Genomic DNA, 16,137 nt, shown 5'->3' with positions numbered 1-16,137 from the left:
TCACAATACTACAGGAGGTCAAGGTCTCCCGAGCTTCACGGTTCCCCTTTTAGCTTTAATGTACTGAATGGCCAGCACATCATGCTATCAATGTTATGCCAGCAATCCTGAAATTTGGCTGATTTTATATTTGCCTTACACTGTATGCTCTCTATCTCTATATACCCATATTCTCTGTAGATATAGTAAGTAACATTTCATTGTTCAATTACATTGTGCCAAAATCACATTGCACAGAAAAGCTGATCAATTGCATTCTCTAATTTAAATGCATTTATTTAATTTTCCTTTTTTTTTTTTTGTTTGACACCTTACAGCTCATTATTGTTGGGACATCTCTCAAAGTCAGAGTTCTCTTTTAAACTAAGTTCTGGAGTTGGAGAGTTGAATTTAGCATTCAGTGATATAAATGGTGCAAGGTGAAGAAAGGAGTAACCCAATCCATTAGGATGCATTAAGAGGGTGCAGTATGTGGGACATTTCCATTAATCATGTCCACACATTTAATGCTGTCTTTTAAATGACCCCTCAACAATTCTGAGAACAATATCATGCCATAATCTCCCAAAAATGAATTTATACTGTATAATTCTGCAACCTTGCCTATGTCTTGGTGCCATATATAACCTAAGGTGTTTTGTAAAATGGTTCTTATGATTTTTATAAAATTTTAGTTTAAAACAACCTTAATGAAACAGACTGATTAACTTGCAGACATATCAGCAACTTTCTTAAAGTAAAAATGGTACTTCAGGAACTTTTAGTCATCCACTGCTACATTTCCTGTTGAATTGTCTGTAATTGGTCTAAGATCATATTAGGCCACAATAATGTAAGCTCTGCTGTCAAAAAATGAATCCTTCCATGTACGTGAAGTTCATTAACGCTTATTTGAATGTGTTTCAGATGTCCCATCAAAGCAGACCTCCTCTGTTGCGGTGGCAGGAGCTGTCATGGGAGCAGTGTTAGCTTTGTTACTCATTGCTATATTCATTATTGTTCTTCTGACACCAAGAAAAAGGAAACCTTCATATCTGGATAAAGTGTAAGTATTCACGTATGAAGTGTAATTTTAAAGAAATATGAAACCTATTTAGAGTAGTCATTTAAATACTGGCTGTTAAACAGAGCAGGGCCACACTATTGTGCCAGCTCAGCTATGACATGAACATTAGACCAATTAAGCTTGACTTTTGCTGAAACCAGCAGCTTGACTCCAGGAGGTAATGAAGGTTAAATAAAAAGCACGAGCAAGAAGAAGAGCATACTGATTTTGTTTAATGTAAAATTTCTCCTGCAGGAAATCACACTTCTTTATGATCCTGAAGTGGTCATTTGGGTTAGAAAATGGATGGATGGGGGATTTCTTGCTTATGTTATCATTACACAGATGTAATGTGTATGAGTGTATACATACAGTATGTACTGTGTTTTTATATAAATATCATGCAAGTGTGTTGCTTGGAATGCAAAAAGCTAGTTCTGTATAATAATATAGTAACAGTTGGTTTTTTAATACTCTGTGCTCAATACCTTAAAAGCTAACTGCCAAGGTCCACAGCACTGGTGATATTGTCAAGACTAATTACTTAAAAGTATTTAATTCAGAATTTCACATAATATTCCTGTTTCAATGTATTTAAAAATATACTGATATGAGACCATTCTTTTATGCCATTGAAAATCAAAACTAAAATGAAATGTTATGCAAAAAATGGTGCAATGAAGAATCAGCCTGTATATACTAAAGCATATCACATGGGTTCCATTTAATACTTTACTGTTTGAATTTAAAACGTGATTAAATTGACTCAAGCCAAAATGAAATACAACCTGGCCAGAAGAAGTAATTTGATTATACTGTGATTAAATATTCAAATGGAATAAAACAACAACTGGAAGGGGCTTGAACGAAGATGGTGGAGTGTAATTTTTGGATTGCCAGCTCAAACACACCCAATTCAATCCCAGTAATTAGCTGATGAGCTGAATTAGGGGAGTTTGGGCAGGAAACACTTCAAACTGACCAGGGCAGTGGACCCCAAGCACTGAAATTAAGAACGTTAAAAACAAATGCCATAAATGTGCACTATATATTATGTTTTCAATGATTTTAAATAGATACAGTATATATTTTTATTTACAGTAAGCAATATTGTAACTGCCAATATCATTTAATTTTGTCATTTTGCAATAATATTTTATAGATATTAGTGGTGTTGCCATAACGTAAAATTGATGCTGAATCAAAATCCTGTGACTAACATAATGAATTATTCAATCAAAAGTGAACTCACATAATTGTTTTAATAATGAAGTAGCTGCATAAATAATCCAACTCAAAATTAAGAAAATAAATAAATGGATGGATGATCGTACATACTGGCATTAAGTTGCTATTTCTAGCAATTACTTTTAAGTAATGAATGCCTGAGGAAAAATAAGCTGGATTGGATTACCAAGCACACAGTATGATGTTTGTTTTTTTTTTTTTTTAAACATTTTCCAAGTTATTTTCCTTGGCAGAGAAATTCTATAATTCCTTAAAGTTATGAACTGGGGTCAATGCTGCAGATTTTTTCTGGTGATTGCCACGCATTTTGTATAGAGGGAATCTAAATTAAAGATGGTTAGCAAACTTGTCTTTTCCTCAGGTACAGCAGATATTGTACAGTACAGTGTTGGAAGCCGATTGATGTGGGGTTGTTTTCGATAAACTAGCAAAACTGTCACACAGCCAACATCACAAAAGCAGCCTCTCTTTAACCCTAAAATCTAGATGAGAACAGGCCATTCAGATCAACAAAGCTCACCAGGACAGGAGTTCAAGGACACACTTGAAATACTTTAACCATTGGATGTTTTATTACATAAAATGCTAACTTTAAATGTCAATGAACTTTGTCAAATGATTTTACCTTAGTATCATTTTCTGCTAGTGACAGCATCTATTAAAACTGAATTAAACAAGTTATGTAAAATAATAAGCAGTGGCAGCTGGTGAAAAATTTGGGGGTGGGTGGGTATGGTTTTTGCGAGGACAAACTAAAGCAGCTGTTATATAGTGCGTTTCACATCTATTATATAGTGCCTTTCGTGGTCCTCATCATAGTTGTCAAAGCACATCTTGGCCTGTCCAGTACCAGACCCATAGGACAAATCCAGGCTAAAATGTAGTATATCCTTTCCACTATGCTGCCCTATCTGTAGCCAGCTTTCCCATTGCTGATGTGGTCTGAAACCTCAGTCTGTGACATGCCAAGTGGCCTTATTCTTCCCAAAACTTACCCTCTCCATTCTGCCAAAACCAACACCTAATGTCTGCACACTCGCCTCCGTAATCTTCCAATAATGTGTGTTTGTCTGTCCTATAATACATCCATGGCATAAGTCCAATCCAAACCTTATTCTGCTCTAGTAATTCTGCTAATAGTGCCTAGTCCTTGGCCATTTCCACTGTATTCCATAAATCCACATCATACAATCACTAGTCTTCTGATTTTTCTCAAGTCTTGCATCCCAGTTTATTATTTACCACACCCACAGAGTCATTTCCACCCTAATTTTATTCTATACTTGCTGCCAGACTGCCCGGTCTTAGTCAAGTTTGACAGGCTTACCTCACCTGGACACAAATTCACATTGTACAATCCACAGACCCTGAAATCCTAAAACGTAACTTGCCCCTCAACCTGTCTTATATTACACCCAAAAGATGTCCAACCTAAATCTTATTCTCCCTTTATATGATTAGAATACCTATATTTCCTTAAACATACATTTTGCCCTGCTGTCCTTAAGGCCTGAAAATCTCTTAGTTACTTGGATTAAATTGAGTCATTTCACTAAACCTGCCAAAAAATTAGCCTTCTACTATTGTCTGTATTATTGGTTCCTGACCTTTTCTGTAGTGGGACATTTTTTGTAACTAAAGTCATCTCAAGGCACATCACCATCTTACTAATGACAAACACACATATCTCATACACTCCCCAAAGGGGCAGTACTACCGGAAAAGCTGATAAAAAAAAAAAGAAGCTCCGAGATCAGCATTTATGGACACACCACTTAGTGAGCACTTTGGTGGCATCTCCAAGCTGATTTGAACATTTGCCTTTCTCTTTATGCCTCAGAAGCAACTTGTATACCCCACTATCCACTAGCGCTCCAGGGCAGATTGACTAGCAGCCTGGAGGCACATCCAAAGCACTCTAACATGGTGATCACAGAGCTGCATTTATGCCAATATCTCCAGGTAGTCCTATCCTCCTCAGAAAGTTCTCAACTACCTGCAAAGCTTGTGTGGGAAAGTGTCTTTGCGTAAGCTCGACCTCAATCACTTGCCTGCTGCTGAATTCTTAAGTGAGGTCGGTCTGATCCAAGCTCCTTTATCATAGTTATTTTTCTTCTAGTGAACGATTTATTTTAATTTTTTTATTGTAATCATTCCATACAGATAAATCAATTTTTTTACAAAAATAGGATTGAAAACAAATCAACCCCCACCCCTGAGAAAGAGAGCATGGCCAACAGAGTAAAACTTAAAGCTAGTAAAAATTTGTAAGTTTAATAAGTGGATAAAGATAAATGGAGAAAAAAAAGAAATGGGAAGAGAATCTGCTTCCTTAGTGCTTTCAGGGCTTAATCTAAAATGTTGTTGATTAGATTCAGCCAGGTTTTGAAAAAGTTCTGCACAGATCCTCTAAGTGAGGATTTGATTTTTTTTCCAATTTCAAATAGTATAAAACATCAGTTACCCAATGACTTCAAAGAGGAGAGTTAGGATTCATCCAGTTGAACAAGATAAGTCTACATGTCATAAGTGTAGTAAAGGCAATCACAGCTTGTTTGTCTTTCTCAATTTTAAGCCCATCTGGAAGTACACCAAACACAGCTGTTAGCGGGTTAGGAAGGATTGTGACACCAAGGCTGTCTGATAGGCATTTAAAGATTTTGGTCCAGAATGATGTTAATTTGGTGCAGGCCCAAAACATGTGACCCAGTGAGGCTGGGACTTGATTGCAGCGTTCTCAGGTTGGATCCTGCCATGGAAACATTTTGGGCAATTTTAAACGAGTCAGATGTGCTTGATATATAATTTTGAGATGAATAATTGCATGCTTTGCACATATGGAGCTTGAGTGAATTCTCTGCATTGCTACTTTCCACTCCTTTTCTGATGTTTTGAGTGAGAGATCCTTTTCCCACTCTCCTCTTGGATCTTTGAAAGGGAGGGATTGTAAAATGGTTGTATATATTACAGAAATGCTGTCTGAGTCCTTGAAACTGAGCAATATTTTTTCCAGCTTAGAGGACGAAGGGAGATAAGGATAATCGGGCAGATTCTGTTTAACAAAGTTTCTAATTTGAAGACAGTGAAAGAAATGTGTTGCTGGAAAGTTAAATTTGGAATGTAATCGTTCGTAGGATGCGAAGACGTTGTCTATGTTCAAATCTCTAAGTCAGTGGTTCCCAGACTTGATCCTGGGGACCCACTGTGGCTGCAGGTTTTTGTTCCAACCAGATTCATAATCTGTGATAATAATCAATAACAACTGATCTCATTTAATTAGCTGGTCTTTTTACTTTTCTCTTATTCTGCATTCAGAAAAACACAACAGTATGGTTTTTACATTATAGGACATTTAGAAATATTTCTATTTTTTTCTAAAGCTATAAACGCTTAACTCTCTTTTGTTGTTTTTCTATTCTTTTCCCTTTTTCCTGTGCAGTTTGCTCCCTTCATTTAACCCTAATAGTGATAATTAACAGCCAGCACAGCATACACCTGGGATGATAAAAGCAGCAACGACTTCAGTGTCAGACTTGCTAATTAGTTAATAATCAATTAAATATTAGGTTGAAAATATTGTTAATGACTTAAACAAAAACTACATATTCTCTACATAACTGTTTATTACATTTTAATAAAAATCTACCAAACACAGAAACTGGGAAATAATGACTCACTTAATTAGGCTAAGAGTCCAATGAAAAACAGAGGTGAGTTGGAACAAAAACCTGAAGCCATAGTGGGTCTCCAGGATTGAGTTTGGGGACCACTGCTCTAAGTGATTTAATCCCAAATGTTTTCCAGATATTAAAAACTGCATACATTTGAGAGGGTTGAAAATGGCGGTTCTTGTGCAGAGGTGCCACAGATAAAAGCTTCTCTATCTTAAAATGCTTCCTACCTTGGTTCCATATTCTGAGCGTGTAAAGCACAATTGGGTTGTTAGTATATTGGCGATAACTTGCATTTATAGGGGCACAAAGCAGGGAATATAAAGAAGTACTACAGGATTTGTATTTCTATTGTGGATCAAGCTTGTGTATGTTCATCTATCTGTGTTCATGTCCAGGTTTTTATAGCTTGTATGTTTGCTGCCCAGTGATAAAACTGAAAGTTAGGTAGAGCCATGCCACCTTCTGCCTTAGGTCTTTGTAGGGTCGCTCTTTGGATACGTGGATGTTATAAATTACAAATAAATGAGGTTGTGGTTGAATCTAATTGCTTAAAAAATGATTCATTGATGTATATTCAAATATTTTGAAATAAAAAGAGAAGCTAAGGATGGACATTCATTTTGCCAATGCTAATTCTTCCAGCTAAAGTTAGACGAAAGGTTCACCGTCTATGCAAGTCTTGCTTAATTTTTTCCATACAGACAGCAAAATGTTGTTAATAAAGAGCTTTATGTTTACTTGTGATGTTTACCCCTAGGTATTTAAACTGATCTGCAACGATAAAAGGGAATGTGTCTAATCTAATATTGTATGCTTGAGAATTCACTGGAAAGAGCACACTTTTATTCAAATTAATTCTCAGACCAGAAATGTTTGAAAATTCTGTAAGTGCTGTTATGACTGCAGTCACCATGTTTTGTGGGTCTGATATATACAGTACCATATCATCTGCATATAGGGAACTTTTCTGTTCAGGTCCTTCTCTGATAATCCCCTTTATCTGATAAGCAACGATTTATGAAGGGATGTTTCATTAACTAAATTTTCATTGATTTTTGAAGTTCCACTTAAAGTCTCCCTAAATCTTGTGTCTCCCTAAAGTTGTGTTCACTTATTTGTATTTATATTAATAGTGGGTGTGAACTGTGAATCATTGACTTCAACATGAAATAGTGTGTTGACAATTGCCCAATCACATTAGATTAAAAAAAAAAAAACCTAAAACAATACTAATTTGGTGCCAATAAATGTGGGAGTGTCCAGGGTGCAGAGAGCTGCTTACCCAGAAAAATCTGAAAGCAACAAATTAAAGGGCAGCCTCAGGTCACCTGTTCGCCAAAAGATCAATGACTTACATAGATTTGGCTGGAGCCCTTCACTCAGGAAATAGGTATTTACACAGAAATTAAACAAATACAACTTAGAACCTATTTTTAATTGATGTTGACATGCGCTGACACTAGGCATGTAGTGCAAACAAAACAAATGTATTTCATTTCATTTATTTCATTTTGCATAAGCTAATTAAATTTATATAAAGTTTAAAATATTTGGAGGAAGTGTGGCACTTCAGCACCCTGCATTGCAAACAGCCACTGAAGTTGTGTAAAATCAATAGAATTGGGTCATACCGTATAGCCGAAAATAACAATACCATAATGCTACAATAATATGAAAATTCCATATAGGAGTAACCTTAATAGAATGTAAATAGTTTACCTGAATAAATTACACTGAAGCAACTTCATATTTATAAGCTGAAATAATGCAGAAATGTAGGTCACTGTAAAAGCTAACAATTCACATAGATCCAGTATCCACAATTCAATCAAGTAAATACAAAGAATAATGTCTTTGCATTTTATGAACAGTTACATTTCAAATTTAACTTCCCATCAACACAATTTTTCCACTACTTACAAAACAAAAACTTCAGTAAAGGAACCTACCCAAATTTCCTCATCTTCCACCTATTTCTATTCCAGAGGCAATACTAATCATTCTTGGACACAAACAGCTTCTCACCAATATATGAAAACTATTTAAAGTTTTTTCTTTCAAAGATCCCAGGGTACATTGGGGAAAGGATCTGTCACTCAACATCTCTGATAAAGGAGTGAAAGGCAGCCACACACAGAATACGCTCTAGCTCTATTTGCCCAAATCATTCAATCATCGAGTATAAATCTTTTATCAAGCACATTTATCTCATTTAAAAAAAGTTATCCAGGGAAAGATTCAATTTGTGAACACTGCAATCTAGCTCCATCCTTACTGGACAACATGTTTTGGGTGTGCATCAAATTGACATTTTGTACAAAAATCTTTGAATGCCTGTCAGACAGTCTTGATGCCACAACCACTCCGAACCCATTCACAGCTGTCTTTGGTGCACTCCCAGTTGGGCTTAAAGTGGAGAAGATCAAACAAACTAATTGCCTTCACCTCACTACTAGCACATAGACTTATCTTACTCTACTGGAAGAATCCCAGCCCACCTGTTGTAAGTTAGTGGGTAACTGATATTCTATACCATTTGAAATTGGAAAAACAAAATTCTCACTTAGAGGATGTGTTCAAAACATTTTTTAAATATGGCAAGGTCTAATTCATCAGATCTTGGAATAAGCATTTACAGTATATCGGAGAAAAGGACATTGTCATTTCTTTGTTTTTTAAAGATTTGCTGTTGCCGTTTCTCTTCTCTCGGGCGGGGATTGAATCATGGTTTTTTAAGTTTGACATGATTATATGGAATGTTTTCTTCAAATAAAAATAAATAAAGATTTTTTTCAGTGCTGTTTCATTAATGATATACATAAAGGAGGCATAATCACAGGAATAAGACAGTTTCAAATAAATAGAACAGAAAACAAACGTTAGCAGGGATTCACTGTGCAGAATCACCCTGTCCAGAATAGGATGTTTTTTCTAGCTACTCATTGTCTAAATTGCATAAGAACTTGACTCAACTCATCTTCTGTTTGATAGTTGAGAGTAGTTTTTAAATGCCACCCTGGGAGAGCTTCTGGTACAGTATGCACTATTACCTATTATTTTAAGAGTTCCCACTGAAAAATGTGGGTATATACCAAAAGAACTCTCTCTGGTGGCCCTGGTTACCTTTGAACTCCTGAGCTCTGCAGTGTGAGGACCATGTTGTGCCTCCTAACAGTCTGGGGAAGTTCTCAGTGCCTTCTGGCTGACCCTAATAACATCTCTAACAGTAACCACAGAGAAATAATTTCCAGGGTACTTTATTAACAAATGTATCATACCATTCCTGACAGCTGTTTACTTACATTGGTACTTACAGAGGCTCCAAGTTAATACTGTGGGTTCTTCTTTTTACAAGTACAGTACCTCTCTTTTGTATTACATCAGTGCACATAGTTCCCCCTTAATTTTTGATGGCAGCTGAGCAACCTGTTAAAGCATATATGAATTAGTAATGAATAGAACCCAGAGCTGAGTGTTGAATTGAATAAATACCAACCAGTCAATCCTAGGATATCCTCACTACTGGTTTTGTCTTCTAGTTCTGTCCTTTAGATAATCTGTTCTTCTATTTGAGGTCATCTGAAAGGACACCACCTCTCTTTATTAGTGTGTTTAGAAAACACATGTTCTGATATAAAATAGCATGACTAGATACAGAAGCTGGTTACGAACCCTTGGCAAAGTGTATCCTAGCACCAGGTGCACGTAAAATCAACCTTGTGTTCAAATATGTTAATGCAAAGTCTGTGACTAGTACAAAGGTTGAAAAACTAACTCACAGTCGCATCTAGATATCTTCAGTGGGGTAGCTGTCATTCTTTGTCTAAGTCAAATGTCTAAAAGGCAGAATACTTTGAATAGTTGGTGGGCTTCTGTATACACACACATTTACATTTATTTGCTTGGCAGATGCTTTTATCCAAAGCATCTTACAAAACAGGACAGAAGATAACTGTGAAAGCTGTGTATACAGCACAGGCATACTTGCCTGCTTCCTCTACCCAATCTACAAATCTAACCAATTTGGCTCTCCCTGAGAGCTTCATAATGAGCATATATAAACCAAAATGAGTGGAACTTGCACCAAAGTGTCAAGTAGCAAGTGAAGAGGTGAAGGAAACCTGTACTGGTAAATGAAAAGTACCTTTACATGCCAGTGTAGTTAAAGAACTTTGAGAAAGTGATAGGGGGCTACAAATATTGAGGTAGCCGTGGAAAGGAATTCTTTTGGAGGAACCCAGTAAGAGACATTCAAAGGAATTCCACCAGGGTGGTAAGTGACACCAGACATTTTTCACATGGGACCAGCGACACCCTACTGCCCAGCAGTTAGAAGGAAATGATACCAAAGCATCAGCCTTGCTTTGTTTCTGTTTTCATTTTTAGTTATTATTTTCTTAACTCTTCATTGTTTGTATTTTCTAACTCTCTCCACTTGATGAGAGAGTACGTTAAGTTGCTGTAGTAAGTACAGCCACCCAAGTGCAGCGTTTAAGCCAATGTGGCATCTTTGCTAGTGTTCCTGCTCCTTTTTCCCCTAACATTTGATAAAAAAATCTTTTACTATTCCTTTCTATTTTAATTCTTCTTGACAGCGTTTGGGTTTTTTTTATTAGTGAGATTATAATTCCTGGTGCTTTACATAGTTAAGACCTGTTCACTAAGGCCGGAGTTATACTTCACGCGACGCGACGCATGCTGCAGCGGACGCTCCTGCTACGCAAGCGTTGTAGTGTTCATACTTGCGCGCGTACTTTACGTAAATCTGGAGGAATCCACCAGGTGGCAGTGCGAGATATTATCGCGGTGAGAACATGTTCGGCTTCTCTGTGTTGTGAATTGCCTAAAACACCTATTAAATTCCGATAACACCTTACTGCAATATCTCTAAAAAGGATGTTTATGGATTAAATCCATAAATCCAGGGATGTATGTGTCCATTCCAGGAAGCATTGGGCACGAGTGAGAAACAGTCCCTTGACGAGGCCTCAGCTCATCGTAAGGTGAATACAAGCACACACATACACTAGCGTCATTTTAGCGGCACCAAATCCCCAAATCTGCATATCTTTGGAAGGAAACCGGAGCACAGTGTGGAATACAAGCAGGAAATACTAGCAACATAACTCCCTGCGAGACAGCAGTGCTATCACTCCACCACCGTGACACCCCCATTCCCCCCATGTGTGTAATTATTAACAGTATTCATTATTTAAACAAAATTTTATGTAAAATGTAACATACACACTTTAATGCATTTCATCATGAAAGTGATATCAAGTATAAATCTAAAGATTCTAAATGTGCAGAGAGTTGGAATATCATACATTTAATTTGTTCTGTGTGGCGATCTATTGCTGCTTTCCGCTTTTGAAGCAAAATGCCGACATACAGATGCATTCGTGGTGCTTTTATATTCAAGCGTCGCATATTCCTGATCGTAATGACACGATACATTTTAAAAGTCTCACATACCATCTTTTGTTTTCACCGTGTCCTTTATTTTTTTCTCAGTGGCTCAAACATAACGTAATACATTATAACGCGTACGCGTTCTGAGCGTGAAGTATAAATGAGCCCTTAGCTGAATTGCTCAGATCTATTTGTTTAATTGACTGTCTAGATGTAAAGTTTTTTTTTTTCTTCTTTATGTTAAATCATTTTATTATAGTTTTGTTATTATACTTTAGTTTTCTTGTTCTTCTCCTAGTTTTATCTTTTGTGTTATATTTGAAGTTAGTGTTTTTAATATGTATTCAGTGTTTGGGATTTAAATTTGTATATTATTACAACATTAAAGGTTCCATGCAGAGCTGGGTGTTTTAATGTTTTTGTCCTTCCCCTTTGCTACTAATCATAAGAAATTTTGTTTGGTGACCTAGATATAGTAGTAAAGGCCTATTTGTGGTCTTCGAAATGATTCTAAGGTTTGGCCCAGAAGTGATTTCAACATTGGGTTTTACAATTTGTTTTGTTACTGTCTGCAGGTAATAATCTCAAATCAACATCTTGTTCTTGTTTTTTTTAATTTGTGCATGGTCAATTGGGAGTGGGAAGGGGTTGACCTCCCGTTTCATATTTTGTGGTAGCTGGTAACCCCATACAGTAGAAGGGCTCTTTCAAAACAGAAAGACAAAAATGATCTGAGGAGCCAGCATGAGAGTTCCACCTTCGTTATTTTATGGAAGAAAGCGACCTGGCTGTTGCTTTTTAAAAAGCATACTAAATGTGTCCCAGTGGCCATGAAAGCAACACTCTTCAAAAGGCCAAACATGTAATGTTTCATTTTTTTTTTTTTAATCGGAAACAGATGCCATCAATTGATTATTAAAACGTTGCTAATGTACAGCCAAGGTTTATTGATTGAACAGGTGAATTGGAGCAGGGACTTGATATTCAGAAAACAAAAGGGGTCAGAGAAAATGTATCTGTGTATGGAAGGCAAATACACTACACATTTGTTTCTGTAATTCTGATGTAGTAAAGTCGGCTAGCCTCCCCACTAAACAAAGAGGGGGAAACACTTACTGAGCCAAGAGAAGCATAAAGTTTTTATTTTGGTGGGTTTTTTTGGGTCGCTGTGTTTGTCTTTTTTGTTTTTGATTAATACTCTATTTTAAATTTGCCTGGGCCTCCCTGTTTGGAGTCCGCATATGTACCCCATGTCTGCGATTTCCACCAGGTGTTCTGGTTTCCTCCCACTGTCCAAAGACATGCTGGTGATGCTAAATTGGCCCTAGGGTGTGTTTGATGTGTGGTTGTCCTACAGTGGGCTAGTGCCTTGTCCAGGGTTTGTTCCTACCTTGCGCCCTGTGGTAGTGGGGATAGGTTCCAGCACCCCTGCCATGCGCCTGATCTGGATTATGTGAGTTACAAAATGACATGACAAAGTGTTAAATAAACAAGAATTCACCAGGACCCTATGAAGGCACAAGAAGTAGCCAGATCATAAGGAGAAGACCCCAAGACAAAAAGAGAGGCCAAACTGGTAGTAGAAGAGGTCTAGTTAATTTCAGTGTGGCTGAACAAGAACCTATAGAGGGAATGGGTCCTTTTGGTATCCATTTGGTACCCAAAAGAGACAGAGGTGACCTTGGAACAAGCACATAATGCTTTTCTGGGATGGCAGAAAACAGGTAACCAAGTTGTTGACCTCTAAATGCACCTGTTTTTGAGAGAAGTGAAGCCAGACAGGGAACATTCAAAATTGAAGTACCTCCTGGCTATTGCAGGGCACATTTTACCAAAAAGGGACAAAGGGAATGGTGTTGGCACTTTAACAGATGCTGCCTGGGAGACTCGGCCCCTTAAGGGGAAACTAAATGGTGAGGAGTGTAGGAACAAAGAGTGAATAAGTGGAGTTATAGCTTTTTGTACTTGCAAAGGATAAATGAACAAAAAAAAAACCCATCACCACAGCCTGTGCCCAAAATACATGTTTTTTTTCCCCTGATTTTTTTTAAATTAATGGTGTCATTTTTCACTCCTTGATGTTCATTTTGGGTAGACGGCAGTCATAAAGGCCTCCTTCTATAGCAGTATTTATAGTATTTTTACATGAGATGTCTAAGAACATTTTAGTCTGATGAGAGGCTCATAGTTGAATATGAAAACTACATTACTACACTAGGTGTAATTAAATGGAAAAACTTTTGGAATTAAGTTGTACCTACCTTTAATCAATAATAATTTACATCATGCTAAAGAAGACGAATATCAGATCCTTCCACTCATTAACAATCTTAACAGAAGGACCCGGAGATTAATTAGCACGAGTATATCTGTGTACACCTTGTTTAATATACAGTAATAAAATAAACAGGTTTCAAGAAGTAGAAGTATAATTCAGCATATGCATCTAAATTTCCCCATGGAATTAATATTTTATCTAATCTATTCTAAAACCTCAACAACAATTTTCTAGGTTTCTTTCAATGTTATGCTTATTTTTAGAATCAGCAGTGGATAAATTGTTGATCTTGTCATTTAACAGTAATACATCAGGGTGATACTACTGTACATAAATGAAAATGCAAAATGATCTCATTGGTAGGGAAATACATTATAACAAAGGTTTTTTAAGGCCAAGGACAATATTAATTACAGTATGTTTTTTCCCACCATGTTTACCTTTCTGGTTTTTAATTAATAACAGAAATCTATCTGAAGTCCTTATATAAAATAGTATTGTCACATTACTAGGAAAAAAAAATGATAAGTATCTCTTCTACCTGTGAAAGAGTTAAACAAAAAAAATCTTTTTTTTTTTATGTTCTTAAAAAAAAAAAAACAAACAACCATCTGACACTTTTATACCAGGACTCCTCAGCTGTAGCAGTGCAGTCAGTCTCGTATAAGCCTGTAAGCTCCTTCTCTCTTCCTCTCTCTGCTTCATCAATCATTAAGATGAAGTTTTAAAAATGTGAAATGGGACAGTTCAAGAGATCAGAACTAGCACACGAAAGTGAAGTTAAACACAGCTAAAACAAGATGTTTCACTGGGCAATTTCATGAAGACAAAGTAACAGCTGTTCATTGTCACTGGTGGTCTGTTCTGCACCACTTCATCTAATCTGTAGACTGAACATGCTTCATATTACTTTTGATCTTTCATCTAATTTATTTCTTTTAGATTGTTTGCCTTATGAAACTAAACAGCTGTTTGACGCCAGATATTCTGATGCACCAATAAATTAAGTTGCTCTGGTAAATTTAAGTTGTTATGCTACCTCTGCCTACAATTTTTAATAGGGAAATATGTACAGCAGATAACAAAGTATGTTTAGCCATATTGAAATTTTAGCTTTTTATCAACAAAGGCTAAAATCAAGAGGAATCATATCAGACCACTTTTCTCCTTTAGTAACATCTTAAAATCAATGATATTTATGTTTAAAAAACAGATGGATATTAAAAAAATAATTACAAATAAAAATATACAATTCATTCATGCAAAGTGTGACAGTGGTGAGGTCTGCGGTAGGAGTGACTGATGCATTCAAGGTGGAGGTGGGATTACATCAGGGATCGGCTCTGAGTACTTTCTTATTTGCAATGGTGATGGACAGGTTGACAGATGAGATTAGACAGGAGTCCCCGTGGACATTTGCTGATGACATTGTGATCTGTAGCAATAGTAGGAAGCAGCTTGAGGAGACCCTGGAGAGGTGGAGATATGCTCTAGAGAGGAGAGGAATGAAGGTCAGTAGTAACAAGGCAGAATACTTGTGTGTAAATGAGAGAGGGGTCAGTGGAATGGTGAGCATGCAAGGAGTAGAGTTGGAGAAGGTGGATGAGTTTAAATACTTGGGATCAACAGTACAGAGTAATGGAGATTGTGGAAGAGAGGTGAAAAAGAGAGTGAAGGAAGGGTGGAAAGGGTGGAGAAGAGTGTCAGGAGTGATTTGTGACCGACGGATATCAGCAAGAGTGAAAGGGAAGGTCTACAGGACGGTAGTGAGACCAGCTATGTTATATGGGTTGGAGATGTTATGATTTGTATTGGGTATGACGAGGATGGACATGATTAAAAGTGAGTGGGCTCAGGTTGGACGGTTGAGAGACAAAGTCAGAGAGGCGAGATTGTGTTGGTTTGGACATGTGCAGAGGAGAGATGCTGGGTATATTGGGAGAAGGATGCTAAGGATAGAGCTGCCAGGCAAGAGGAAAAGAGGAAAGCCTAAGAGAAGGTATATGGATGTGGTGAGAGAAGACGTGCAGGTGGTAGGTGTAACAGAACAAGATGCAGAGGACAGAAAGATATGGAAGAAGATGATCAGCAGCCGAAAGAAGAAGAAGATTCTTGCAAATCAAGTAGTATTAGCTGTGATAGTAGTGTTTCCTCCTTCAATTAACTTCTTTACCTGGATATTGATACAAAGACTAAGAACTGTTGTCTGTAATTTAAGTCCATTGAAGTACTTAATGATATAATAATACATTTTATTTTTTATTTATAGGCGCCTTTCAAACACTCAAGGACACCGATATGACTGACTCCCTAACTTGTTTGTATAACTGTTAATATGCTGTAACTGTTGTAGATCTTAACATGTTTGCGTATTTTGTTTGAATATTTATTCTTAATCACATATATTTTCTTTTCCAAGAGAGGAGGTCTATAAAAAATATTTACTGTACCTCCATGGAAGTATTCAGATTTCATCGTCA

The 16,137-nt window shown here is 36.8% G+C and overlaps 1 protein-coding gene across 1 annotated transcript in view; it reads left to right on the top strand.

Moving 5' to 3' along the window:
* Positions 1-16,137, top strand: part of nectin3b (nectin cell adhesion molecule 3b) — a 531,994-nt gene that overhangs the window by 371,996 nt on the left and 143,861 nt on the right. The window contains exon 6 of the mRNA XM_039744956.1: positions 907-1,045. Coding sequence (XP_039600890.1) covers positions 907-1,045 — 139 coding nt within the window. The remainder of the gene's footprint in view (positions 1-906; positions 1,046-16,137) is intronic.

Source organism: Polypterus senegalus, chromosome 2 (genome assembly GCF_016835505.1).
Source record: "Polypterus senegalus isolate Bchr_013 chromosome 2, ASM1683550v1, whole genome shotgun sequence".
Lineage (NCBI taxonomy): Eukaryota > Metazoa > Chordata > Cladistia > Polypteriformes > Polypteridae > Polypterus > Polypterus senegalus.
The sequence above is the reverse complement of the archived record's forward strand: the minus strand, read 5'-3'. Positions and strand labels throughout refer to the sequence as shown.